The following is a 27,352-nucleotide window of genomic DNA, read 5'->3' as shown; positions in this document are numbered from 1 at the left end:
GGGAAAGCTAATGTGGGTCTGATCTAGGTTGGGGTGGGATGAATGGATGTAAGTGAGACTTTACAGTGAAATCAATCCGTCTTCACAGTTTCTTGGAATTGAGAAGCACAGGAGAGGGAGAAATTTTTAAAGGGAACTGAGGTTTCAAGCCAGATTAACTGGAAGGCCAAAGAAGGAGGAGTAAGTTTATACAGGAAAGGATGAGCTCAATTTGAAGATACTGAATTTATGGTGCCCAAATTCATTATGTCAGGCAGGAAGATCTCTTGGTTGAAAATGGGGGACAGGTGCTGAGGTTAAGTGGAAGGTTGAGACAAAGGCTTAGAAATCATCCACCTGGGGGTGTCATCCTTGTCAACAGTGAGGACATGCCATATGGAGCAGACATTGCGAGCTTGGTGAGAATGAGTCATATGTGGCTCGTCAGCATGTTTATTTACGTGTTTTTAAAATTTTTAAAAATAAGCCAACATTTTCCAATCAGAAGATTGTACTTAAAGTGTTGATTTTAAAAATTAAAAGATCAAAAGATGTGGCTAACCGTGAACTCATATCGCCATGTGACAACAACAGCTGGAGCTGAACAGGGGCTGTCCCCTTGAGATCATGGGTGAATTGTCTAATTCACCACAGTCTCCACTACTCCCCGTCATCTCCTAACACTTAATATTTCGACAAAAAGTGGATTAATGATTGCCTAGGGCTGCAGGGCAGGAAAGAGGGGCTGGAGGCTTATGGCTAAGGGATATGGAGTTTCTTGGGGGGTGATGAAATGTTCCAGAGTTGATTGTAGTGATGGTTGATCAACTCTGAATATAGTAAAAACCATTGAACTGTACACTTTAAATGGCTGGATTGTACAACATGTGAATTATCTCGACAAAGCTGTTTGGTAAAAATGCAAGAAAAAGGAACATCAGTGGCCACTGCCCTTGCAGTGTTGGTTTTCTTAAAGCAGAAAATACTTTTCTGTTATATGTCGCTATCAAAAAGGGGGAAATGAAAGACAGACTGAGAGGGTCATGTATTTCAAGAAAAATGGAAGAGAGTACATCTGTTTGGGGTAGTGAAGACTTTCTACGTGTTAAGATGCAGACGCCTGGCCTCTTTATTAATGTACATTACCTTCCCAGCCACCGAAGGCAGGTGGGTGTTAGGGAAAAAACTGGCCATGGCCAGCTCCTTGAGGTCCACCCACAACTAAGGGGAGAGGGAGAAGAAAAGCGGAGAAGGAAAAGGAATACTCAACATGGTTGATACAAGGAGAAGCAGAAGAAGCCAGTACATTGGATGCCGGAAGAGGGGGAAGCTTTATCAGGTCAAGGAGGATGGGGACAGAGAAGTCGGGAGGTTACGGGACCATCCATTGAGAGAAATGGGGCCAGAGAGAGATGCAGATGCAGTTGACAAAGCATTCAGAACACCTAGTTCAGAAGTTAGTATTTTATCCGCAGGCACAAGGACTGTGGAAGGATTTTAGGGGAGCAGTGTGATCAGATCAGCACAGTCTAGATGATATGTTTCCAAATTAATTCGTGTGTGTTTTGAATTGTGTGCATGATGAGCCAAGGTCACCCTAAATTTTATTCTTTCCTTCGCTAAATTCTCCCTCACTCTGAAATCCCCAGGCTTGTTGAGGCCCTGGATGTTGATGCCATCCAGTTCGTTCCCACACCTGCCTGAACCAGAGAAAACATATGGTTGTTTTTCGCTATCCCGTGGGTTCTCACCATCGGCACTATTTTGTCTGGGGCTGGATAATTCTTTGTTGTGTGGACTGGCCTGTGCATCATAGGATGTTTAGCAGCATTCCTGGCCTCTACCCTCTAGACGCCATAGCACTCCCACCTAGACATGACCCACAGAATCACCTCCAGCCTAGAACCACTGAACTCCATTCATCTGTTGCTCTATTTGATCCCAGGAGCTTAAGACCATGCAGAGTTGGGAGGCCACCCTGAAAGATGCTGACCCAGAAAAGAAGAATTCCTATTCCACACAGAGGGGTGAATATCAGATGATGCCCTGAGCAGGCAACAAATGAGAAACTGAAGACCTCATTTTGTTTTAGCTGATTCAGTGGACTTCAGCCTTTTGGTACTTGGTCTCCTCATTGGAAAGAGATGGCATCTTGAGGATACAAGGCAAACTACAAATCCCACTATGCCCCCTTAGGCTAAGGCTCATCTCATGGCCCAGGGCCAAAGTGAGCACAGGAGTTTGGAGGAGACCTCAGGATGTGCTACGTATGATAGTGGGGGCTGGCTTCTAAGTGGTGGGACTTGCGAGCCTGCCTCTAAGGCAGAAGAACAGGAGGAGTGCAGGAATGGGTTCCTCCTGGTGATGTCAAGAGAGATCAGTGAAGCTCTGGAGATGTCAGAGAGCAGCTGAAGTACAACTTGGTGTAGACTAGAAACTCAGATAACGTTTACTTCAGATCCTCCCCCTTATAGGAAAGTCTTAGAAAGTAAAAGAATGTTTCTCTTGGGATAAGAATGTCTAATACAGATTAGATATGAAATGGTGAGATCTTCCAGATTCCTCTTCTGGGTGCGTGTACGTTCCGCGGTTGGAAAGGCATAGGAATTTTATATACATATGCCACCATTTCCATATTGATAAGGAAAATTGAATTAAGACTCTTATCAAGCTGAAAAAGTCTTAACAACTCTATTAAACTAAGACTATTTCATAACTGGCTCTTATTCTATGTAGTAGGGTTATGCTTTTCTGCCATGGATGTTGAGTGGCTTGATTTATTATTAGCAATGGCTCCAAGCTTCCTTGCAATGCAACCTCTTATTGATATATAACTCTGTTATCTCTGAGCCCAGTGGTGGTTACTTTCATTGAGGCTGAAGGAAACCCATGCTGGCTTTTCTTTTTAGTCTCATATTCCTTAACCCCTCTCTTCCTTCTCTCCTTCATCAACTTTTGTGGTAACGACCTGGGCTCCCGCGTGCTCTCTGAGTAATGAGCAATGACTGGACTTTTGTTTATGTGAAACACCATGACAAGATAGGGTGTCCATAATCATGGTTTTGCCCTGTTTCGTTTCAGGCACTTCTGGATCCAGCTGTGTGACAGCTGCACTAGGAAACACCTGGAGTCACAGTGTGAACACCCGGCTGATTCTCCAGTACCTTGGTTCAGGGAGAAGACAGGTGAGTGCTTTGACAATGTTCTCTGACTGTCAAGGTCAGGGAACAAGATGTACCAGCAATCTGAGTGTTCATCTTCTGAAAGCATTGGCCACGCTGTCTGTCCTGGGCCAACACTGTCAGAGGGTGGGTAAGGAAACCAGCCTCCCTGCCTACCTCAATAGCAGTTCTAATAAAGTGGGGAGACAAGTGACCCACAGGGAAAAAAATACAAAAACAGAGAGTTAGCTTGCCCCCCGATGTTTGCCAATAGCTTGTAAGTGACCAAGGTCCACACCCCTAGGGATCTCAAAGGGTGAATGAATGATCATTTCTCTTAGCTGGTATTTGTTGAGGGCTAGATAATTTGTATACAAATTAAATAATGATGGTGCCTTCTCTTGAGGTTAGTATGTTTTGAAATAATTAGGCCACACAGACCCTGCTAAGTGGATAAACTCTTCCCAGATCCTGGGTACTTTTGCATTAACTTATAAACCAGTAGATTAAAGTACTGAATGATGCCGGAGATTATCAAAAGGATAATGACTCTTTGGGCTGTCTCTTTATGTTGTCTATCCTGGACTCAAGTGAGAATTCCCCCTTCCAGCCGGAAAGGTTACTTTCTACATCTTTCTTGATCTCCCCTCCCACTCCAAAGAAAGGAACACCACAGTCTCACCCCTTTGGTAAAATGTTTCATAATTAGGAAGTTTACTTTTCCTGATGTCTAACCTCAACTTTATCCTGCTGTGTGGACCAGGTTCCATCACGACCTCTCCTGCAAGTGGGAGGAAGAAGAAGACAGGGTAGTTATTCTGATTTGTTAGATGGGGTAGAATTCAGAACCCAGACTTGCCCATCTTGCTAAATATATAACAAATCCAAGTTATTAATTAAAGAGGCATGAAATATCATGCTGGTGGTCCTTTCTGGGGAAGGTGGTAGGAAGGGAGTTGTTAACATTTACCTGCATTAGGTAAACTGGCTCTTTCTCAAGGAATCAGGAATCATCAAAAACTTTGCTGTTGCAGACATAACTTTCTGAGTGCCCTTGGTTACAGACGAGAGGATTCTTCTTAGTTTGCTTGGGACTGTGTAAATAACATTCCAGCTTGATGATTGAGTCAGCCATGTTCTGAGAAGATAGAGCTGCTTGTTTTCACTTAGGGGAACATTCTAGAGTTTTCAGGCCCTGGCGTGCTCATTACCTCAGTGATACCTTTTCCCTGATGATCTAAGTGTCCTGGGTTCTAAATCCATCACTTCTCTTTCAGTGGAACACATTCAAAAATGTTCCTGTAGAACCTAATGACCTTTGGTTTGTATCTTAAGTTATAAAGCATGTTAAATAAATCCTGTTTGCAGCTATCAGGGGTATCATTAAGGATTGTCAAGCACTACTACCTAAACTCTAATTTGAGGAAGCAAAATTCCTTGTGAATTCATTCATTTTCATAGATCCTTAACCCTACGCCTTGAAAACTTGTAGTTTATCTCTGTTTTTGATTTTAGACGGTACACACTGATTTGATGATTCAGTTTATTATCTATGGTACCATGGATTCCAGGTTCCCAGATCCTAGTTCTCCTAATTCTAGTGAGCATTTATTAGTAAATAAAGAAGTTAGCATTTATTAGTAAATAAAAAGAGCCACATTTTTCTTTTCCTTTTGCTTTAGTAAATTAACCGGTCATTTCCATTTTGTCAGTGTCAACAAGAAGTAGCTGGTAGGACACAAGCTATTATTTTGTGTACCTTTGGTGACTGGAGGATTTCGGTGGCTCTTGGTTCTTGGCTCATAAGGTCGAATGCAGACCACTAGACACAAGAAGAACAGGGAGCAAAGCATGGATAGATCCGTGACAGTCTATCAACTCATATCCTATTGGATGGGTCAACAGTGTTATCTTAATCTACGAAGGACAACTTGTTACTATCATTACTAATCAATCAAGAGCAGAGTTAAATGTCTTTGAATCATGTTTTCAAACAATAATTAGAAATTAAAGTAAAACATGACCAGTGTTAAAATGGCCACCCCAGGCAAAAGAACATACATTTAATTAATCTATAGAAATGGACATGCCTTTTGGGACCAGTTGTTAAATTCGTGGCTCAACAACTAGGATAAATGTTGATATATAACAGCGGTCCCCAATCTTTTTGGCACCAGGGACCAGTTTCTTGGAACACAGTCTTTCCACGGACTGTGGGTGAGGTGGAGGACGCGTCGGGTAGTAATGCGAGCGATGGGGAGCAATGGGGAGAGGCAGACGAAGCTTTGCTCGCTTGCCCGCCACTCACCTCCTGCTGTGCGGCCCGGTTCCTAACAGGCTGCGGACCAGTACCAGTCCGCGGTCCAAGGGTTTGGGACCCCTGATACAGAGAACACATCTCTAGCTGATGACCTTATCTCGACTTAGCAGAGGGTGTACCTAATGATTCAGTGAGCCCTTCCTGTGGTCTTACTACATGATCAAGTAGAGAAGCCATATGAAGATAAATCTTTTCTGGGATATGTGCAGAGAACAAGACTTTAAAGCTACCCTTTAAGGGAATTGCACCAAATATTTCCTTTTAACACAGTTTAGTAGGAGAGTTTGCCTAGATCATTCTAGGGTGGGCAGACCCATGGAACACCAGCACTTGGGGAAGATACCAGGACAGCTTTTTCTTTTTTCATGCACAGGCAGAGGCCACTACACCAAAAGATCAAGGTTATGGAATAAGGATTATGTTTTATCCCCTTTCTATGACACTGAGCCCTACAACAGGGTTTTTGCATGTGAGGCTTAGTCTGAGACCACAGGGCTGGAAGGGGGTCAGGTCAAGCTGAGCAGATCTTCGAGCTGATTAACCCGAGAGCTGAATTGTATAGTCCAAGGTAAGGAGTCCTCCCTGGGTGATTATTTTCTTTACACCCTGGAAACTTTGTAAATTATATAACCAAGAAAGAAATCTCCTTATCAGGGCACTAGCCAAGTTAATTCTCTTGTTTATTCTGCTTGGGGGTTGCAAAAAAACCCTCTTAAGAAGCTGGGAAACATTTTCTTTTGGACTAATTTAGCTTTTTTTCCATTTGACTTTTATTTACTCTTTCCCTCCTCTGCTTCAATCCTGCCCCACCCTTTCTGCAACATTTTTATTCTTACCAAAGACCTATCCTCAGAGTAGAATTGAAATGGCCTCTACTAGGTGTTCTGGGTTGTTTTGTTTTGTTTTCAGTGTTTCGGTTTTGGTTTTGTTTTTAATGATCAAAAGTATGTTTTGGTCCACCACGTGCATGGTGTGGGGGTGCCCAGAAGTAGAAGGCACAGTTCCTGCCTTCAGGGTCCTTCTGGTCTGGTACGGGAGATGAACCAAAATGCAGTGTGTGAGTTAAAGAACAAACTCATACTGAGATTCTGTCACAGGCAGCGTTTGATCTAATAAGTGTTTAAAACAGTAACTGCGTTGAAGCCAGAGGAAGGTAAACTCATCAGAGGCACATTCATCTTTTCAGGAGAAGGTGGGACTTGAGTATCACTTATTTATTATTTTTTTTTAAATAAATTTTTTTTGGCTGTGTTGGGTCTTCGTTTCTGTGCGAGGGCTTTCTCTAGTTGCAGCGAGCGGGGGCCACTCTTCATCGCGGTGCGCGGGCCTCTCACTATCGCGGCCTCTCTTGTTGCGGAGCACAGGCTCCAGACGCGCAGGCTCAGCAATTGTGGCTCACGGGCCTAGTTGCTCCGCGGCATGTGGGATCTTCCCAGACCAGGGCTCGAACCCGTGTCCCCTGCATTGGCAGGCAGATTCTCAACCACTGCGCCACCAGGGAAGCCCTATTTTTTTTTTTAAATAATTTTTTTTTGGCTGCGTTGAGTCTTCGTTGCTGTGCACGGGTTTTCTCTAGTTGCGACGAGCGGGGGCTGCTCTTTGTTGCACCGTGCGGGCTTCTCATTGCCGTGGCTTCTCTTGTTGCGGAGCACGGGTTCTAGGCATGTAGGCTTCAGTAGTTGTGGCTCGTGGGCTCTAGAGCGCAGGCTCAGTAGTTGTGGCTCATGGGCTGAGTTGCTCTGCAGCATGTGGGATCTTCCCGGACCAGGGCTCGAACCTGTGTCCCCTGCATTGGCAGGCGGATTCTTAACCACTGCGCCACCAGGGAAGCCCCGAATATCACTTTAAATCATAGTTTCTCAAGCCTGGCTGCACTTCCCACTCACCACAGGGGCATTTACAAAATACCAACACCAGAGCCGCACACCAACCAAGTAAATCCAAATCTCTGCTGGTGGGGCCAGGCCGTCAGTGTTCATTTTATTTATAAAGCTCCCCTCAGTGATTCTCCTGTGCAGCCAAGGTTGAAAACCTCTTGCCTTAAATAGATCAAACTAGGTGAGTGAGAAAGGACAGGGAAGATGTGGGGGTGAGGGTGAACGGCAGAAGAAGAGAAACAGGAGGGCAGGTCGCATGTTCAGAGGACACAGGCTGGGGTTTGCCTCCTAACAAGAGCAGAGGGTTTGTGTATGCATTCATTTGACAAACCTTTATTTAATCAGCTCTTCTCTGCCATTTACTATGTAAGATGCTAGAGATTCAAAGTATAAGTTGATGTCCTGTAGTTGTTCACTGTGTACCTGGGGAAATAGACAAACATGTGAAGAGTACATGCATCAAGCGTACCCGTGAGCGTAGAGGAGGGGACGGGCGCTACAGCAAAGGAAGGTTCTGTGGGGATGAATGAGGCAGCAGCACGCGGAGTGGATTGGCTGAGGACTCCCTTGGGCGGCTCTCACAGTAACCAGGTGCCTTGTAACGAGGGACTGGAAAAGTTAGAATGAGGGTGGTTATACTTGAAAGAATGATGAAAAAAACTTGATGAAATATTCATACTATTTCTCATCAGATCCTCATGAAGTCTGTTTGTACAAACCACATATGGGATTATATAAATTTTTAAGTGCCCTGGAAAGAGTAAAGAAGTAAATTAATCCCAACTAAGCTTCACACCCCCTTGATGAAATAAATATTATGACTCTCTTATTTCAACAAATTGGAAAGAGGTGACTTTTTCATATAGGAGGTTTATTTAAATGGACTTTATAATAATATTTTCATCTTCTACTTAGAAGGTACCCTGAAATTACAGAACACTGGAGGGAAGAGCCTAAAGTACCCAGTAAATTGTTGACAAGACCAATGCTGTTACTCAAACTCTTGATTCTTACTTGAATTCTCAGGCTTTTCTCGAAGTCCCAGGTTGTTTTGCATCTTGGAAGTATATAGCGTTTCCTTTCTGGTGATGTAATTCTGTGCTCAGTGTCCATTTTGTGTATTAAAAGACTCAAATACCATCACTGTGACTATTGTGATGGTGTTTGAGTCTGTAATACTGCAGCCCTAATCAGCCCCTCTTCCTTCAGTCTTGCCCACTGTTGAATGTAGTACCTGTCTCTAGTCTTGCACTTGTGAAACCTGAATTGTGAGCCCCTTGAAGGCTGTGACTGAATCTTAGCTGTGTACCCTCAGAGGCAAGGCAAATGCTTGACACTTACACGTCCAATGCATGTCTTTTGAAAACGAAAAAGAAAGCAGAAACGAACTCCTTGCAGCCATACGTGAACCCAGTCTTGAGGAAGAAGGGCATACTGCTTATTTAGAATCACATTTCCCCATAGGATTTGAGTTTTGCAGTGTCAGAGTTCCTTTAAAGTATTAGTAAGTGTCATTTTAAAAGGTTAGCATCAAACCTTGTAATTCAAGCAGATACTTCTATAGAAATACTATAAGAATATTGAATATAGGAATATCTTTCGGCAGAACCAGCCTGCTGGGAGCTGTGGGAGGGTAGGAACCAGGCTTCCCTTGAAATCCTAGTTGGAATTCCTTTGTGTAAGCAAGCCAGAGGCCTAAACACAGACCCAGGCAGAGTGAGGGAGGGGTTCTGCAGCTGCTTTCAGGGAACACAGCCTGGGGACTTTGGCCGAGGGGAAGGATAAGAAATCTTTGCTGCTATCTTCCACAGGTCTTAAGTTCTCCTCTCTGTGGTTGAAAGGCTTAATGAAGGACTGAATAACTGAAGAAAAGATGATAAATCTTTTCTCCCAGATAAGCTGAAGGGCAGATTTGGGACAGGAATGTCAAACATATATCCATATTCACCGAAACAAAAACAGACCTTGGAGATGATGTTTTTACCTGATGTAAGCCATAGTTTTACGCACCCCTCTACCTTTGTAAAATGGTTCCAGGGCATTCATCATGTTTGTTCCCTTGTTTTCTGCCTCAGCTCATCTGCTTGTCTTAGGCAAAGAGATTTTTTTTTCATGGTGACTTGATCCAGCCAGAGGAGAAGTTTGGCTGTGCTGCCAGGGTGGGAGAAATTTCTTTTTAAGCATAAATATCTGCAGAAATAGCAAAGGGAACAGAGAATCCCAGCCAAGTACATTGCCTTGGGTATATATGTTCCCTCCCTTTTCGGAGCTGCTCAAGTGTGAAATCTAACCTGCTGCCTACACTCTTCTGTCAGAAGTGCTCTAACAGGTATTGAGAGACTGGGAGAATGTATAAAAGGGGAGCCCAAAAGGGGGACTTTTAAAGGGATTCTTTTTTCAGGTCACCAGGTAAGTGTATTAAAATCTAAGGAAATTCCAGCTGAAAGTATGCAGTAACAGCAAATGAATACAGTGAACTAAGACTCACAGAGCAGAAAGACAGGCTCTGACGGAGAAAGGGTAGCTCACATACCTAAGTGCACACTTCCTGTTTCTATCTCCACGTTCGAAATAAAAATATCAATATCTTTCCCACCACTTACAAAAAAAAAAAAAAAAAAAAAAAACCCCAAACTCCATGGGGCTCCCTTTGAAAAAAGTCAGTGTGCTCCAAAAATCACTACTTCTGAATGGGGTCAAGTAGAGAAAACTTTCCCTTGAAGAGGTTCCATTGGAAATTGACAGTTAAAAATGCACGGGTACAACTGCCCCCATGCTTCTGATGGGGGTGCCCCTTTCAGCTGTTTTGGCTGTGATAGACCACATACCTCTACTGAGAGAGAGAGAGCCCATGTTCCTAGGAGATTTTGAGCCACGTGAGGTCAATAAAAAATAAAAATCAAACCAAAGCAAGGGTTGGGGAACCACCATAGAGTTTTAAATGTCTTTTTTTTTTTTTTAATGAATTAGAGTTGCAAAATTAATTGTTACCACCATTTCAAAAAGGAAAAGGTAATTTAACATCAAAAAGTAGAAAGGATGTGTCTGTGAATAAAGAATACTGCTGTAAATTGAATACATTTGTTTTTATGGAAGACTTAGTACATGTCGTCATTTCTCTCTTTGAGGATCACAGTCTCTGACCGCCAGGGGCTGGATGAGTGGTCCAGTCACTGAGTGTTTAGGTGACTTCCCCTGTGATGAGCCACTCACTTCACAGGTATTTTGTCACCTCCGTCATTCTCCTCCAGCTCTGACTAGTTTTATTTTTACACACTGTCTGGTACCAAATCTCCTTATTCAGTGACCCTCTCAGTTCTAACTTGCTAAGTAAACCAGGGCAAATAGGTGAACGAGAGATTTCTAGAGAAATCTCAGCTGTTGTAGTAAGTAGAAGAGACGCAGGGCTTTGGAGCCAAACTGAAGACCTCCTTGTCAGGCTAGGGACAAAGGAAACATAGGAACAACATAGGAAACAGCTACAAGATCTCTTGGACAAGGCAGTGACCTGGAAATCAAGGATGCCGACATTTATTTGGCTCATTTGAAAATGAAGGTTGGACAGGATATTGTATTTTAGCCTTGGTTGGTTAGCTATGAGTGAGAAGGAAACGAGACAACATCTTTGGTTAGGAAAAGCAAAGGGGAGAGAAAGATTCAATATCTACATAAACTACAAACTGATTTACAAATGAACCAGCACTTTCACTAGAACGAAAGCATTTAGAATATGACAGTGTCCCACCTGAGATGCCCTCTAGGGATCATCTTAGCCAGTGATTGTCAACTACAGTGAATTTAAGAATCCCAGGTGTTTGTTAACAATGAAGATTCCCAGGCCCCGCCCCCAGTGACCACTCAGGGAGGGTAAGCACTTCCGGTGGTTCTCACAGGGGTGGTCCTCAGACCCACACTCTCTTCTGGTCCCTTCACAGGGGGGTGAGCAATTAGGGGTGACTTATTCAGGGTCACACAACTACTACGCAGTAGAAATGGAACTGGAATTAAATTCTCCCAACTTCTAATCTGTTGCTATTTTCACTTTGCTGACTTTTAGTAGGAAAACTCTGGGCAAAAAAGTCCCCAACCCAGTCAAATTACTAGGTTTGCAGGCAATGTGATATTTATATTCCCTCTGACTTTCAGTGGTTCATAAAAAGGTTCTACAGAACTCTGCAGAAAAATATTTTTGAAAGGCACCATCCCACCCCACATTGCAATGAATTACCAGATAAAAGTCAGCATTTTAAATTCTTGGGCCCAGACATGTGAATAAGTGACTTTTTCCAAGTTGAACTTCACCATGAGCATGGACTTCCCAGTGGAATGACTTACAGACAGTCCTGCAAACAAGTCTGGCTTCTCTGCCACTCTCCTACAACTGTCATTTGTGCTCAGGGAGGGTCACCCTTAGAATCTTAAGCTTCCTGTTGCCTATCTTTGTAGGCTAAAGGTGTGCAATGGTTTGAGAGAACTGGAGTTCTCTGGTCTTTCGTGTGTCTGGTCTTCTTAGCATGGGAGAAGCTTTGTAGTTATATTTTTTAGTCTTTGCATCTTTAGTTTGAAAAGTCAGAGTGGGACAGAGAGAGGAAAGGAGGCAGGAGGTAACCCCTGGGGGGACCATTTTCTACCATCTTGGAGTCCCACTGTTTGGTATTGAAGAGCATCCTTTCTCCGTTCTAGTGCTCCCGACAACACTAACTTAAAGCCTCTTTAATTTCCAGGAACGGAAGGGAATTATTAGCCTTGACTGAGTACCTACCTTTGTGGGTGTCATATTTGATAACTCCACGTGCATTTTTCCATTAACCCCCGCGACAGCCGTTTAGCATAGATCTCATCATCTACCTTTTTATCAACAGAAAAACCGGGCTAAGAGGATAAATAATGTGTGTCCGGTAGTAGTATTGAGATTTGAAACCAAATCTGTGTAACTCTGGAGCTTAAGTGTTTTTGGTTTTGTTTTTGGCTATACCATGTTCTCTGAGATGTAGGGATTTATTTTTAATTTAGGAATAAAGTGAGATGCTAGAAAACGAAGCCTTAACTTAGTGATGATTCTTTTGGCTTACAACGAATAGTCCTTATTATCTTTCTCTCTGATTTTTCCGTGAGGATGGCTGGATCTCGAATGTCATTTAGCTTGCCTCCAAAGCTTACTGAGTTACATATTAGAACAGCACTTCTCACTCTGGGGCAGGGACATTAGGAAGGAGATGATGGGCTGCTGTTTACTCACGCTCTTGCCGTTATTTGGCTTGTGACTCCTGGCATGTGACTGATTCAGAATGCTGCCTGCCCTGTCTGTATATATGATTTGAAAAGCACAGCTTGTCACATATGTGGCCTAAGCAGGTCCAACTTGGAGGATTTGTTGTCTGGTTGCTATGGATGGGGGAGTATGCCGGCCTGGGGTGGTGCACAGCCTGGGCCTGTGGCCTCTGCTTCTCTCCCAGGGCTCAGCTGTGGCTGTGAGGGTCGCAGCATGGTACAGTACTGGTTTGCATTTCAGCCTAATTGGAACAGTGCACGGGGTGGGGTGGGGTTCAGGCCCTTCCAAAATCTTAATGGCTTATGAAATTAGGTGTAGGGGCATGGGAAGCAAAGGATTTACATGATGGAGGTGTGAGGGAAAATGAATCAAATATGTCCTTAGCATTTGGTTTGAATATATGTAAGTCCAGTTGTGTTACCATAACATTTTATGGTATGCTAAACATTATCTGATGCATGATTGGTTGTCAGCTGCAATATAACTCATTGAGCTTTCCCGATGTCGGCTGATGTAGGTAATTTGGGATTTTCAGTTACCATACAGTGGACATGCTGATTCCTTCCTTCCCTCAACCTTCCTCTTAGCCTGTTGCTCCTCTCTCCACACCCACCCACCAGTCACCTTCCCTGGATTTTTCAATCAGTCAATGGCTCCTGGCAACTGCCTTAGAGTTCAAACGCCTGAAGCAGAGATTTTTCCACAGAGGGTCTCTTTCTGAAAATTTCACTTCTTGGCTTGGCAGTGCTTAAGAGCTCTGGCATCTAGGACAAAGAACATGTGTGCTTGAGTCTTGGACCCTTGTTTTATTGTTACCAAAGGGACTATAATTTTGAGAACACCTTTGGAGAGCCAAGCTACAGTGGCCCTGCCCACTGCCTACTTGCTGAATCCTTGACTCAGACTTGGCAATGAGGGGCTGAGCAGGCATTATGATCCATGACTCGAAGTAACAGAATTCTCTGAGCGTCAGGCTTCCAGAAAGAGGCACATCAGTAAAAACCTCTAAAAGTTAGAATTGAGGCATCTGGTGTATCTGGAAGGGGTTGAGCACGAATCACCCGAAGTCTCCACAGCCCCGGCTTTCTGGTTGCTTTGCTCGGTCTACTCGACCATTTATTGAGAGTTTCCTTTGTGCCAGTTACTGTGCTAAATGCTTGGTGGGCATTTTCTTGTTCAAGCCTCATAACTACCCTGGGAGAGACGTGTTACTAGGTACACTTTTTAAAGACGAGCATATTGAGGTTTACAGAGCTTTTAAAAACTGCTCTGAATCACTTAGCTTCTAAGGTGGTCCCCCCACACATATACACTCTTTTCCCTACATGCCTCTGTCCTTAACCATTATCCTGTCCTGAGCCCCATGTTAATGTCAGATTATTCGCACACACTGCTTGGAATTAATTGCTGAACATTTCTCCATTCAGCCACTGGGGTGTGGCCACCTTCAATGGTTGTACCAGGTAGAATGCTCCCTTCAAAGAGTGAAATGAGTCATTGTCTTAAGAGAGCTTTGTCTATCTCTGTTAAATAATCATTAGTTATTTCCTATGACAATGTGGCTCTGGGTGGCAACAGAACACCCTTGAGGAAGAATGAGCTCCACGGGACATGGTCCTCTGAATCTCGCCTTCCATTCAGGGGGCATCCTGGCCCTTGCTCTCTCAACTTCCGAGTTCTGGCCTTTCCAGCCAGGGTCTTTTCCACGTTCCGATTTGGCTCCAGTGTTCCGCCATGTATCGTCAAAGCAGAAAGAGATAGTCTCTGTGGATTCTTGCCCACAGTGGGGACAGATCTGTGCCTACCTGTTCATGGTCTCCTCCAGTGAGAACCTGCAGGCTAGGAGGTACGGTGGTGGGCAGACCTCCCTTCCCTCATGGATGATGCAGAATGACATATAAGCCATACCTGCCTCTTTACGCTTTCCTTGCAAAGTCACTTTCCCCACAGAGTAGTCAGTGCCATGGTTTACCTTTTAAATCCTTCCTGAGTTGTCAGTTCTTCTCTGGAAGTTTTATCCCAGCACCCTGAGGAAGATTCAGTCACTGTCTAGCGAAATGGGAATGCTCTGGCAGTTCTGTGTTCTCTTACAGGTGCCTCCTTAAAATACAAGTTCAATAGATCCGATGTGGCCTCACCCCTTTGACAGCTGTGCTCATACCACTCTGTTCTCTCTTGTTTGTAGCTATTTAGACAGTATTCTCTGCAGACACAGAGTCCTGTACTGGCCATGCACTGGAATGTTAGGCTCTTCTTCTTTTTTTTTTTTTTTAACATCTTTATTGGAGTAAAATTACCCCACAATGCTGTGCCAGTCTCCGCTGCACAACAAATTGAATCAGCCACATGTATACATATATCCCCATATCCCCTCCCTCTTGCGTCTCCCTCCCACCCTCCCTATCCCACCCCTCTAGGTGGTCACAAAGCACCAAGCTGATCTCCCTGTGCTGTGCAGCTGCTTCCCACTAGCTATCTATTTTACATTCGGTAGTGTATATATGTCAATGCTACTCTCTCACTTCATCCCAGCTTACCCTTCCCCCTCCCCATGTCCTCAAGTCCGTTCTCTACGTCTGCATCTTTATTCTTGTCCTGCCCCTAGGTTCATCAGAACCTTTTTTTTCTTTTTTTTAAAATGGAATGTTAGGCTCTTCTTAGTGACTGACCTCCATCTTCTACTTGGGGCTCCATTCTGGAACTAACCTTACCTTTTTTTACCCCTCTTTCCTCCTTTTCCCATTAGACCTTGCTCTGAGATCCCTGTGACGGCCTCTGCTAAAAGCGTGTCAGCATTTGATCCCATTGCCTGCAAAAGGCTAGTCCTGCCCAAGAGCCAGACTCTAACCTATTAAACAGCAGACATCTCTACCAAAGGCTTCATTCGTCTCTAGGACCCCTGTGCATAGGGGGTCTCATTACATGTTGTGGTTGTCCAAAGGCCAGGTATTTTCAAAGAAAACCCACTGAGACAAGTTGGCTGAGCGCCGGCCATAGCATCTGTGAAGTCTTGGTCACTTTTTTCCTCTCCTAAAAATCTAATATTTTTCCTCAGTTAAGAAATGGTATACATTACAGCTTAAAATCTTTAGCAATAAATCTTCTAGCGCCTGTAATTGTAATAATAGTCCTTTGTGTGTGCTCTAACCATAGACGTGGATCCTCTTATAACTCTTCTATTTTTATCTAGACTAGACCATTAAGTGTTTGACACTCCCTTTTCCTTCCATCCTTCTCTCCCTCCTCCTTCCTTTACTACCTTCAGATCTTTGCTGGGTAGATATGTGTGCCAAATGCTGGGAATATGAAGTCAAATAAAGCCCGATTTCCTGCCCTGAAGATCCATGCAGCAGAGGGAAAACACCTAGTAGAGGGTGACAGACATAAATACATACGAGAATATGTGTGTCAGCGGAAGACAGCGTGGGCATCAGTATTGGAATGGTCAGAATCCTCAGCAGGGAAGGTGTAGTCAGAGAAGGACTCAGAGGAAGGTATAATGTTTAAGATATCGATAAGACTTGAAAGGCGTATCAGTACTTGCCAGGTGGATGGGGAAGGAGGCTGAGGAAGCTGTATGAACAAAGGCCCCGAGGTGAGAACTGCAAATGGTCCTTCTTTATTGCTACTGGGGAGGGTATGTGGGTGTCTCTGCAATGGGTGGGGGTGGGGGAAATGAGGCCTGTGTACAAAGATAAAGCAAGGAAAGGTAGGGCAAATCAGACTTGATCCCAAAGGCTCTCAGAAGCCCCACTGAGAGACTTCCAGCAGGGCCGTGACATCAGATTTGTACTTTACAAGGCCCTCTTGGGCAGGAGTTTGCCATACAGGTTTGGAGGGGCTTGAAATAAGATGCAAAGAAATGAGGGCCTGAATGGAAACAGTGGTCATTGAGATGGAGAAGAAGGAAAAGAGACGAGATGGTAAGGAGGCGGGATCAACAGCATTTAAGCACAGAGATTGGATCTGGAAGGAGGTTGGAAGGAGGGGTTGTTTCTGATGTAAGTAAGTGAGTAGATGAGGTTATCGCTCATTGACTGGGCTAGTCCAGGAGGATGAGCAGGCCTGGGGGCGGGGAGACAAGGGCTGGCCTTGCTCGGCACACACACCATTCCCTGCTTATGTGACAGTGTGGCAATTTCCACTCTTCCACCAGACCTCAGTGACTGCCATCAGGAGTTAGCTTGGAGATCAGAAGGGATTTCTTGTGCAGAATCTTGAGTCCAAAGGTTCTCTCCCCCACACTGACCGCCCACCATTGCCTCCAGCCCACCATTCCCTTCTTCCCCACCCTCAAGTGCTGTTTCCTTCTTTTAGAACCCTGGCTTCTGTAAAGAGATGGTGGTCATCAGAATGTATGGGAAATGAAGTTTGGAAACATGTGCTGGGGAATGTGAGGGCAAACGATTTGCAGTCAAGCCCCTGAGCTCAGGGAGGAGAGGGCCTGTGGATAGCTGTAGCTCCCCCTCCAGTGAATTTTGGCAATCTTCAAGTCCAGGGGTGTGGAATCCGTAACGAAATTTGGAGATTTACCAGTTTAGGCTTCAAGGTTTTGTTTTTTTAAAGATTCCCATCTGCAAATTGGGAATCAGGAATCCCTGCCTTAGTGGGTCACACCAGTCGGTTGCTTCTTTGCTCTCGGTCCACTCCCTGCCTTTCCCCGGCTCTACTTGGTACCACAGGGAACTGACAGTGCGATCTGCCTTTCCCAGGCTCCCTTTCCATTGATTCTGCTTAGTCTGGGGCCCTGGAGGGAGGAGGTAGGGCAGAGGTATGGGGGAAGCCATGTCTTTCTGCCTCCCTCTCTTTGCTTCCAGTGCTATCGCAGGCAATGACACCAATTCCTTCTCCGTGATCCCTTTGTGGACCCAGCCCCACGAAGAGCTGGAGTTGGGCAGCTCCATCCTCCGGGCCCTAGTAACAGCACCTCTTCCTTGTTCCTCAACCCTAGGGCTGGTGGTGGCTTCTTGTTGTTGCTAGTCTCTAGGTTGCCTCACTGTCCCCTATTTTCTTTTCAGCCCTTCCAACACATTTGTAACTAGTTCCCAACATTAAATTCTCTCTCTTAAACCACCTGGGGTGAGTCCCATTTTTCTGAGGGACCTTGATTGACATGGTCTACATGAGCTCTCTGGCTGGCACGTGGTTAGTAAAAGACCCCAGACATTCTCCATTGGTTCTGTTCCCCAAAGGACTCCTTTGTCTACCATGATTCTCCAGCCCTGAGAGGTGGGTTCCTGGACTGGTCTGTCTTGGAGGGCAAACATTTTGTGCAGTGCTTCCTGAATGGCAAGAGAAAAGGAGCTCTCTTGGCCCAGTCTCCTTCCTGTGGGATTTTCCAAAACTTTCCAGATGTGTCTAAGCTCAGGAAACATTTTAGTGGCTGGAAATAATGCCTCGTGGGGGTTGGTGGTTTGAACCAACAGAAGCTCCTCTGAAAGAGGTGTGCTGAAATGTTTCAGGGCCTGTATACATGTATCCAGACCCTGCCCCTCCCTTGTTTAAAAGCATGGCAGGCTCCTTCCTTTAATGGGTTCACGTCATGGAAGAGGAGTTGGCATTGTCTGAATGCACTGATGTCACAGAGCAGAGGAGCAGCTCCGAAGGTCGGAATTCTCTCCAGGAGGGACAGGATAGTTAAGTGGTTAGCTATGTATTTGGATTCTAATTCAGATTCCACCTCTGATTCTATAAGGAGAATTCTATAATCCCCTTCTGAGGCCAGTAATAATGGCTATGAGATTGATCTAAATCATAATAAATCTCTTCTAAGGCCACTGTTACCAACTTAATAAATTGGAGCGCTCTGAGATTCTCATGAGGATGGGCACCATCCATCTGCAGGATATGTTACTGATTTTCTGCAAACAGGCCATGGCTTTCACTGGGCTGTGTTGCCTGCATTTCTTAGCAACTTTCAGAAGGGACTCTGTTGGGGGATTATTGTTGTCTTAAAGCATTCATCAAAGAGAAGTAGAAGTGGAAGATCTATACCTGTGTACCTTCTCAGATCCTTCAATGTTGGACAAAGAAGTAGAGAGTAATCATTTCTAGTCTGTGGTGGCGAGCCCCCAGAAATAGCTAGGAGGCTCTTATGTGCTCTGTCACTACAGGGAATAGCTGAAACGCCATCCTTTCGAATGACTCTGAATCCAACCCCATATTGATTCATCTGAGCTGTGTCCAGGAAGTTCCCAAATTCTTTAACACAGTAACCAATAACTAGGATACTTGTGTGGTTAATTTGATGATGCACAGAACTTTATAGACCTTGGGGTCAGGTATATGTTTTATATTAGAAGAGCAGGATTTTAATGAAGAGGAAGCAGGTGGTGTGCACTAATGTGAATAGAGCTTCTGGTGTCTCTGAAATGTCCAGCATTGTATGGTATTGTTACTTCTTCCTTCTAACCAAGTTTCTTCTTTTAGGCTACAAGGGAGCTGATGGAACAAATAATAGCCCCAGAAATAATATAGGAGAACTTTTCCATTTGAACGCATCAAAAAGCTAGGATGATTTTTTGTTCTCTCAGTGATTAAAATTAATTCACACATACATAAGCCCGCTGTCTTCACCTCTAGGTACCTAGAAAAAAGACTCTCCATTATGTAAAAAGATAATGCTATTTGAGAATGAAGTTCTCTCTTTGTCTCTAATTAGATATGTGATCTTGGGTGAATGACTCTGAGTCATAGGTTCCTCTTCTGTAAAATAGATCTAGAAGATGAAGCAATGCCATGCTATATCTCATTTACTATTTTGTACAATGAGAATATTCTTCATTATTTATGGTAGGGCTTGCCACATTGTTTGTTTGTGCTAAACCATGGGATACAACCCTAGCACTCTGCTCAGTTATTTATTTGGCTGATGACTTCCTCTTGTAATGTTTCTTGACCAGTGGTCAGAGGAATACCTCTTGGAATCCACCAGCAGAGCTTGTTAAAATTCAGATTCCTGGGCCCTCCCAGACTAAATCAGCAGCACTGGGGGGGGGCCTAGATATCTGAATTTTTATACATTGCTCAGGTGATTCTTAGGTACACTAGGATCTAAGATCCACTGCCAACTAACAGCACATGGTGTCCATATGACTGACTTTAACTCTCTTTATCCTTTGCATCCAGTATGCAGGGTCTTAGCTTGGGGCCTACCACTGACTGGATGATTTGGTCACACCTTTTCATCTGTCTAGGACCGTTTTCTTATTTATAAAATGTCGGGGCTGGAGTATTAATCTCTAAGGAATCCTTGGGTTCTAACAGTCCATGGCAGTAGTTCTTTTTTTTTTAATTAATTAATTTATTTTTGGCTGTGTTGGGTCTTCGTTGCTGTGTGCGGACTTTCTCTAGTTGCAGTGAGCGGGGGCTACTCTTCGTTGCGTTGCGCAGGCTTCTCATTGCGGTGGCTTCTCTTGTTGTGGAGCACGGGCTCTAGGTGTGTGGGCTTCAGTAGTTGTGGCTCCCCGGCTCTAGAGCGCAGGCTCAGTAGCTGTAGCGTGCACAGGCTTAGTTGCTCTGCGGCATGCGGGATCTTCCCCCCACCCCCAGGGCTAGAACCCGTGTCCCCCGCATTGGTAGGCAGATTCCCAACCACTGCGCCACCAGGGAAGCCCCATGGCAGTAGTTCTTTAGTGACTTGTGAGAGTTCCTGAACCAACCTTAACAAATCCTATTTCTTGAGTCCCTACTATGTGCTGGGCATTGTGCAACTTTTACATATGCTTCATTTTTTTTTCTTTACAGTAACCTATGATATTGGCACTATCAATATTCACACTTGACACTTAAGGAACGGAGGCTTGGAAAAGTGAAGTAGCTTGTCCAAGTCTACTTAGCTAAGAAGTGGAGCCACAGTGGAGTGGGATTGAACCGGGGTCATAAACACGTGAATAGTTGCTGGGGTTGCTGTGCCCCCATGGCTTCGAGAGGCCTGGGGCTTGTCCAGTGTGCTGCTCGTTCACCCTGTGTTCCACTCTCCCAACAAAGGAGCCTGGTTTTGGTTTCCTTAGATGTTTACTTGGCCTCTTGCTTAAGCATTCGCCTCTCCTACTCAATAACAGTGAAAGGACCTAAAAAAAAAAAAAAAAAAATCCCAGGGCTGGAAACATTTTGTTTCCTACAAAAAGAATATTTTGCAGCCAGCTCTGTGGTCGAAAGTATTTTTCCTGTGGTCTAGGGATGGGTTGGATCCCATCTCTTTTTGGCCAGTGTCTGAGAACTTAGCCTGTGGCTTCCCATCAAGTCAGCACACAGTACACTGTGTTTTTTAAATGAGTGTCTAGTGATGTTGAGTGTGTGCACAAGTGGACGGATTGGTCTGTCTGGGTGTATAAGAATGTGTCCATGTACCTCTGGCCTTTCCAGTGCAGAGAGAACCTAGGAGTGGTTTTCCACATGCTGCACACATCAACATAGCTTTTAAGGTTTCATCACTCACACGACAACCAAACAAATTCAGATGCTGACAAAATGAGAAGAGAGTGATATGTGAGCCTTATGTGGATTTGCAAGTAATCAGAAAGCCAAGGGAATCTGAGATTTTGACCTGTCACATTTCTTTCCATTTTCAAATGTTCAAAGCCAAGACATGGGGTTGGTTTTATTAGGTGGCAGTGTGGTCTGATGGTGATGGCAGAAAATGGGAATTCTGAGATCCGCCTGCAGCTTGGCCACTTGCAGAGTTCAAGACACTGACCTTTGCCCAGCCTTGCATAAGTCACTTCTTCTCAAGGACTGCATTCTTCTGTCTGAAAACATAAATTTAAAAAAACAAAAAAACACACCAAAAAACCGCTGTATGCTTCAAATAATCAAAGCTCTTCTATGGGAGATGAATTTTGAGCACTCCAACAGAATCTGAAGATAAGAAGTATTACTAGTGCCAGGTACATTTTCGTTACTCATAATTTAGATGCTTTCAGTAAGACTTTGCAGTGTGTGGTAGTGCCTAGAACTTTCTAGCCTTACTTCCTTTGTTCATGCTGGAAAGCCCTTCACTTGAAGAAATCCTACTTGTCCTTTATGGCATGGCCTGGATGATGCCATTTCTTTACATTCTTCTCACCCACCATGGAAAAGTGGCTCTTTGGGTTCCCACTGCAAGTGGGTTTTAGGTGGCGCTTCCCTGCCACATTAGGTGTTCAGCTAAATTAGAAGGCAGGGCTGACTCACTCCTAAAGGTCCCAGCACAGTGCAGAGAAGATGCCCAACGTGTATTTGTTGACTTAAATGAAACAGACTTCTCCAAGGATGACAAGCTACTATTCGTAACTTCAGCATTCTCTTGTGTAAGTCCTCTATATAGCTTTCCATTTGGGGACTTTTTTTTTTTAATTTTCTTGGCCGTGCCACGCAGCATGTGGGATCCTAGTTCCCCGACCAGGGATCGAACCCGTGCCCCTTGCATTGGAAGCATGGAGTCTTAACCACTGGACCACCAGGGAAGTCCCTGGGGATATTTTTAGAACTCATCACATCATGGCATCCAGGGAGAAAAGTTGTAGCCACTGGATATGGGGGCATCATTCGAGGAAATGAGCAAATCCCAGTGATGGAAGGAGTTATGAATCCTTTTGTTTTTACATATTAGGGGGAAAGATGTTAGGGCAGACTTGAAGGGCTATTGGAATAGAAACTAAGCCATCATGAGTGCTTCATCTTAGAGGGGCAGGGATTGAGACAGAAGTAGACCCCATGCCAAGATCCAAAATTGGTGGCATTGGCTGCAAGGCTGCTCCTACCCTGGGATGCAGAAACTGGCCCATCCAAGTCAGTCCGTGGGAAAGGATGGCCGCAAAGAGGTCAGGGTTCACCAGTGGGGAAAAGCTGGCGTTTGCTCCATTTCCTCACACAAGGCAGTGGAGCTATTCTCACGGTAGGGTTTGGGGTGGGGTTGGGGTAGTGGTAGTGATTTTAGTAAACCAGTTTTCCGATGACAAGGATGTTTCTGTTTTTACCCCTTAACAATGAGACAACAACCCAAATAACAGATCCCTCAGCACGTTGAAATGCCAAGGCTAAATGAACTGGTGGAGCTTTGTGGCTTTGGCTCTTGGCTTACAGGCGTATCTGTGCATTAGGGCCATGGCTTGGCAGTAGACAAAGCGGCTATGTGGGTCCGTAGGGAGCTCTCTGGCTCTGTGGCTTTCTTTGATATGCAACTGAACTTTGGCAAATTTTTCCTCTCAAGTGTCTGTTTATGAGGTTCGGGGGTAGACAGAGACCCTCATTTTGGAGCCCAAAGCCAACAGCAAACTAGAACTACAGGATGTCTTCCCACATTCACACTCTGCTTTCAAGGCTAAAGAGCTGGCCCACAAGGCTTACAACAAAGGGACGAGTTAGGGGAAGAGACCACTGAATTCTCTTCCCAGCTTCACACAGCTCTAAACCTGTAAGCTTGGCCAGATCTCTTAAACTTTCTTTCTTCCAAAATGAGATCTCTTAGTTGTCAAAGGACCAGTAAGATCACCAATTTATTGGTTTCCAATGTAGTTGTGCCTAACAACAACAGCTAACATTTATTAAGTGCTTAACCGCTTACCATGGTACATGTAATTATCCATTCAGTCATCACATCTTTGTAAGGTATGTGCTATTATCCCCATCCTACAGATGAAGGAATTAAGGCACAAAGAGGTTAAATCACTGCTAGTTGTTGCTGTTCTTAATTATTATCCACTAAGTTAAGGTACAACTCTGCAGCTATATCTTAAAATTGAACAGCTTTCCTGAATCCCTATCTGCTCAGTTTTTATCACTGGGCCAGAGATAATAAAATTATTGGAATTAGTATAGTTCGCATTCTTAATTGCTGACTCACCTGAAATTGCAAGTAGGCATTGGCCATTTTCAAGTTATATCATTCTTATATTGAGAAACTTAGAATTAGGACGTTTCCAAAGTCCTGAGCAGGTATATAGAAAGTGATTAATTTGGTGAGCAAGTGGGATTACCCATTCTACCGAACTTGAACAGTAAAGGGAAAACAAATGTGGTGTTGGGCTGAGAAGAGTTTAAAAAATTGGAGGTGGGGTTTCTGTTCAAGTGCCAAGATCAAGCCAGTGGACTCCAGAGGGGCTGAAAAATGAGGCTCTATGCCACAGCTTGCATCTAGGTTATTGATGTGCACCTTCTTTCCTACTCATTTCTATAGGAAAGAGCCTTTGTGGGGTAGCCTTTATGCTTTCTATAGCTACCCCAGGGAATGCCGAGGATAAACATTAACAGCTGCCATTTTTGTAACAGGCACATGATAAGAGCTATACAAACATTATCTTTATAATATACTGTGAGGTGGGTTTTTACAGTAACACTATGAAATGGGCATTATTACCCTGATTTTACAGTTGGAGAAATAGGCTCAGAGAGGTTTAAAAACCTCTCTGAAGTGAAAACAACTAGTAAATGGTAGAAAAGGCAGTCAAACTCAGCTCTAACTCTAAAGTGACTGAGCCTTGATTTTCTCATAAGGAACCACCTCTCTTCAATTTTCAGCCTGTGTTGTACCTACTGGCTAGAGGTCTGACCGATGGAGGGATCCTCTACCCTTTCTGTAGGGATGGTTTGCAGCAGTCAGCTTAGAGTCAACCCAGGTCTTTGCTGGAACAATCAGAATTGCTAAATTGGTAGAATGTAAGCCTGGCCCTCTTGGTGGCCATCTTTGCCACTGTCCAGAGGGAACCCACTTGAGAATGACAATGAAGTCAACCCAGAGGGAAACAAAACCAAGAGATTTCATGGGGGGAGAAGGGGAAGTTCTGAGGTCATCGTTTGAGGCCCTGGATCCAACTGTGCCTGAGGTCACTTACCCTGAACATTCCAGTTATGTGAGCCAATAGGTTTCCTTTTTCGTTTAGTCTCAGTTGCATTTGTGTGACTTGCAACAGAAAGGGTACTGAATATTACATGCATTAGATGCTCATAGTTATGTACCAATGTGAGACCAGAAATTTCTAAAAATGAGAATCATTATTATTAAATTGGTGTTTATATCCTCGCATTAGGTAGAGAGGAGTTCTGATTATTCAGGCCCCCCTTCCTCGTTTCTTGATGATTCCATTCCTGGGTGTCTCCTCTTCCTTTTACATTTGCTCTTCCTCTCCTTGGTTTCCTTTTGGCCTTCCTTATTCACATCCACTACTGTAGAGAGAAGAAAAAGCATGAAACGTACATTCAGCTTTTCTGATTTATAAGGCTCTTTGAAATAGTTCAGATAAAGAGTAAGTGAAAAATAATGACTTAAAAGCAATTAAAAATCATATGGAGGTTTTAGTCAGCCATAGCTTCATTGCCACGTATTGAGCTTTATGGAAGTACTTGATGTCATTTCTTCCACGACAAAAATACAGCATTTTCTGGTTTAGTCCCACTTAATCATTAATGATGGGCTGTAAAATATTCTTTCTAGTTCAAAAGTGGCATCAAATAAGTAACTGAGATGAAATTAGAAATAATTTTGGAAATGTGGTCGTTTAGCAAGCTGGCATTTACTGAACATCTACTGTGTATTGGACCAGGCTCTGGAAAAAGCAAAGACGAATAAAACATAATGTTCAAAATCTAGCTGGATCGGCAAGCCTAGGAGCCACTGACCGTAATGTAGTGTGATGGGCAGGAGGATAGTGAAAGCATTGTACAACTGGTCCTGAATAGGAAGGGACCAGGCAGGATGGAAGCCAGACCATGGGGGAAGGGGCTTCTGGAGCACCCCCTCCACTGTGTCAGGCAGTAACTCCTTAGTACTGGATCATGTAGGCGGGTCCTGGGGCTGGTGAAATACCGGAGCCCTTGGGGCCTTAGGAACAGCAGCTATTTGCCAAATGGCATGGCAGTATTTCAGTATTTTAACAACTGGAATGGCCTGAGTAAAAGCCTGGGAGTCATTCTGTAATCAAGGCCTCTTAAAGTAGAGGGGAGGGAGGAACAACGATCCTCCTGAGGCAGAGAGAGGCGGTGAGGGTAGCTTTACGGAGGAGGTGACTTTTGAGCTGGGCTCTAATGAAATTCATTCAGGGAGAGAGAACAGCCCAAGGTAAGGCATGCCTGACATCTTTAATCAGCAGAGTCAAATTTGGGAGTGATCAGGAGGAGAGGGGGTAAGAGGTGAGACTGGGGCAGTGAGTTGGCCCAGGTTGAGAAGGACCTGCCAAAGAGTTTGAAAAGTAGATAGTAGAGAGCCAAGAATGGTTTTTAAGAAGTTAAAAACATGATAGTTCGATGGTGAGGACTTCTGGTTTATGTGCAAGGGGTCTTGCTTTTCTGATGGAAAGAGAAAACTCACTTTAAAATCAGATAGATATACGATCCATATGCTCTACAAGGACCCCTCTTTTATAGATTGATCTGATTAATCTGGGAAAGCTAGAAGTACAGGGATTTATGCCACAAAAGCCTTGGACTGATGTTCACCCTGAGACAAGGAACTAGGAAGTGAGTGTTTTTCTGCATGTGTCATCTTCTGGACTCCCGAGGCTTTCTGGGTTACTTCAAAGCTGCCCATTTAGCTTCTTATGGGCAGGGACCTCATCATATTCATCTTTGTTTTCCCTAATGTCCAGCTCAGTACCTAGGACATAGGAGGTACTCAGTAAATATTTGTTGAATTAGTGTAACATTAAATAAGTCATTCGGTTCTAAGCAACCATTGCTTACACTTATTTTAAATATGGTTTTATATAATTGCAAAGTGTCTGCCCTTTTTAGGTCCTGTATTTTCATTCTGGCATGATCTACTTGCAGTGGCATTCAGCTAGAGTCTATGCCTGCTCAACAGGAAATTTCTGGCAACAACAAATTGTATATCCTGGCTAGATTGCTGACTAAGTGTGGCAGAACACTCACTCTTTAACTTGACTTTCCCTACCTGTATGAGGGAGAATATGTTTTTGCTTATTTATTCTGAAACGGAAAACGTAAAAGTAATGCATGCTTGTTGTGGAAAAAAAAAGCAAGAAATATAGAATAATACAGAGTAGGAGGGAAAATCTTTCAGAGGTATATAATCTTCTAGGCTTTTTCTATGATATATTAAAATATGTTGTGCTCACAATATCATCCATACGTCACGGATAATTTTCCATGTAAATATAGGTACTAATCTTTTTTCATAGCAGCGTGGTGTTCCATGATAGGGATATACAGAAATGTAGGCAACAGGATGATGACATTAACATGAATGAAATGTTGCATTCCTTAAACTCAAAAAAAATTTAAGCATTTTTGGTTTCAATTATTGAAAACAAACAACTTTGATCTAAGCTAGAGAAGTAGCAATCAATAGTTTCACTTCAGAAACAGCTGGCAGTCTGTTAGTATTTGTAGCCCTGCTCTGCTTCATCGTTAACCTTGTCTAACCCCTTCTATCTAGAAACCCCAAAGAGCATAGTAAACATTACACAAATACTCCATAAAAGTTGTTCTTTACTGATCTGGACTGAAATGGATCTTTAAATATAGTTGTTGTTTTTTAACGTCTTTTCATAGGGCTCGCCTTAATTGGTCCTCTCTCTTGATCCTGATTTTAAAAGGGGAAGATGGCTCAGAAAACTGCTCCAGGTCACCGAATAAAGCCAAGCTCAGAACAATAGGATTCCTTTAGACCCATCCCCCATGCTGTCCCCCAAATCACACTCCCCCGTCACATGACTTCTGCGAGATGGAGATTCTGCAGCTGTGCGGAAGAGGACTGAGGTCTCTCTGCTCTTGTGTTTCTGGACCTGGCTTTTGTTTTTGTGTTTTG

At 43.9% G+C, this 27,352-nt stretch overlaps 1 protein-coding gene across 2 annotated transcripts in view; it reads left to right on the top strand.

The window, feature by feature from the left end:
* The window catches only part of RAD51B (RAD51 paralog B), a 648,001-nt gene that overhangs the window by 556,381 nt on the left and 64,268 nt on the right, over positions 1-27,352 (top strand). For both annotated transcript variants that reach the window (XM_082451821.1, XM_082451822.1), the window contains one exon: positions 3,061-3,164. In XM_082451821.1, coding sequence (XP_082307947.1) covers positions 3,061-3,164 — 104 coding nt within the window. The remainder of the gene's footprint in view (positions 1-3,060; positions 3,165-27,352) is intronic.

This window comes from Balaenoptera physalus (assembly GCF_965194825.1).
Source record: "Balaenoptera physalus genome assembly, chromosome: 2".
NCBI classification, from domain to species: Eukaryota; Metazoa; Chordata; class Mammalia; order Artiodactyla; family Balaenopteridae; genus Balaenoptera; species Balaenoptera physalus.
This window is presented reverse-complemented; position numbering and strand designations above follow the sequence as displayed.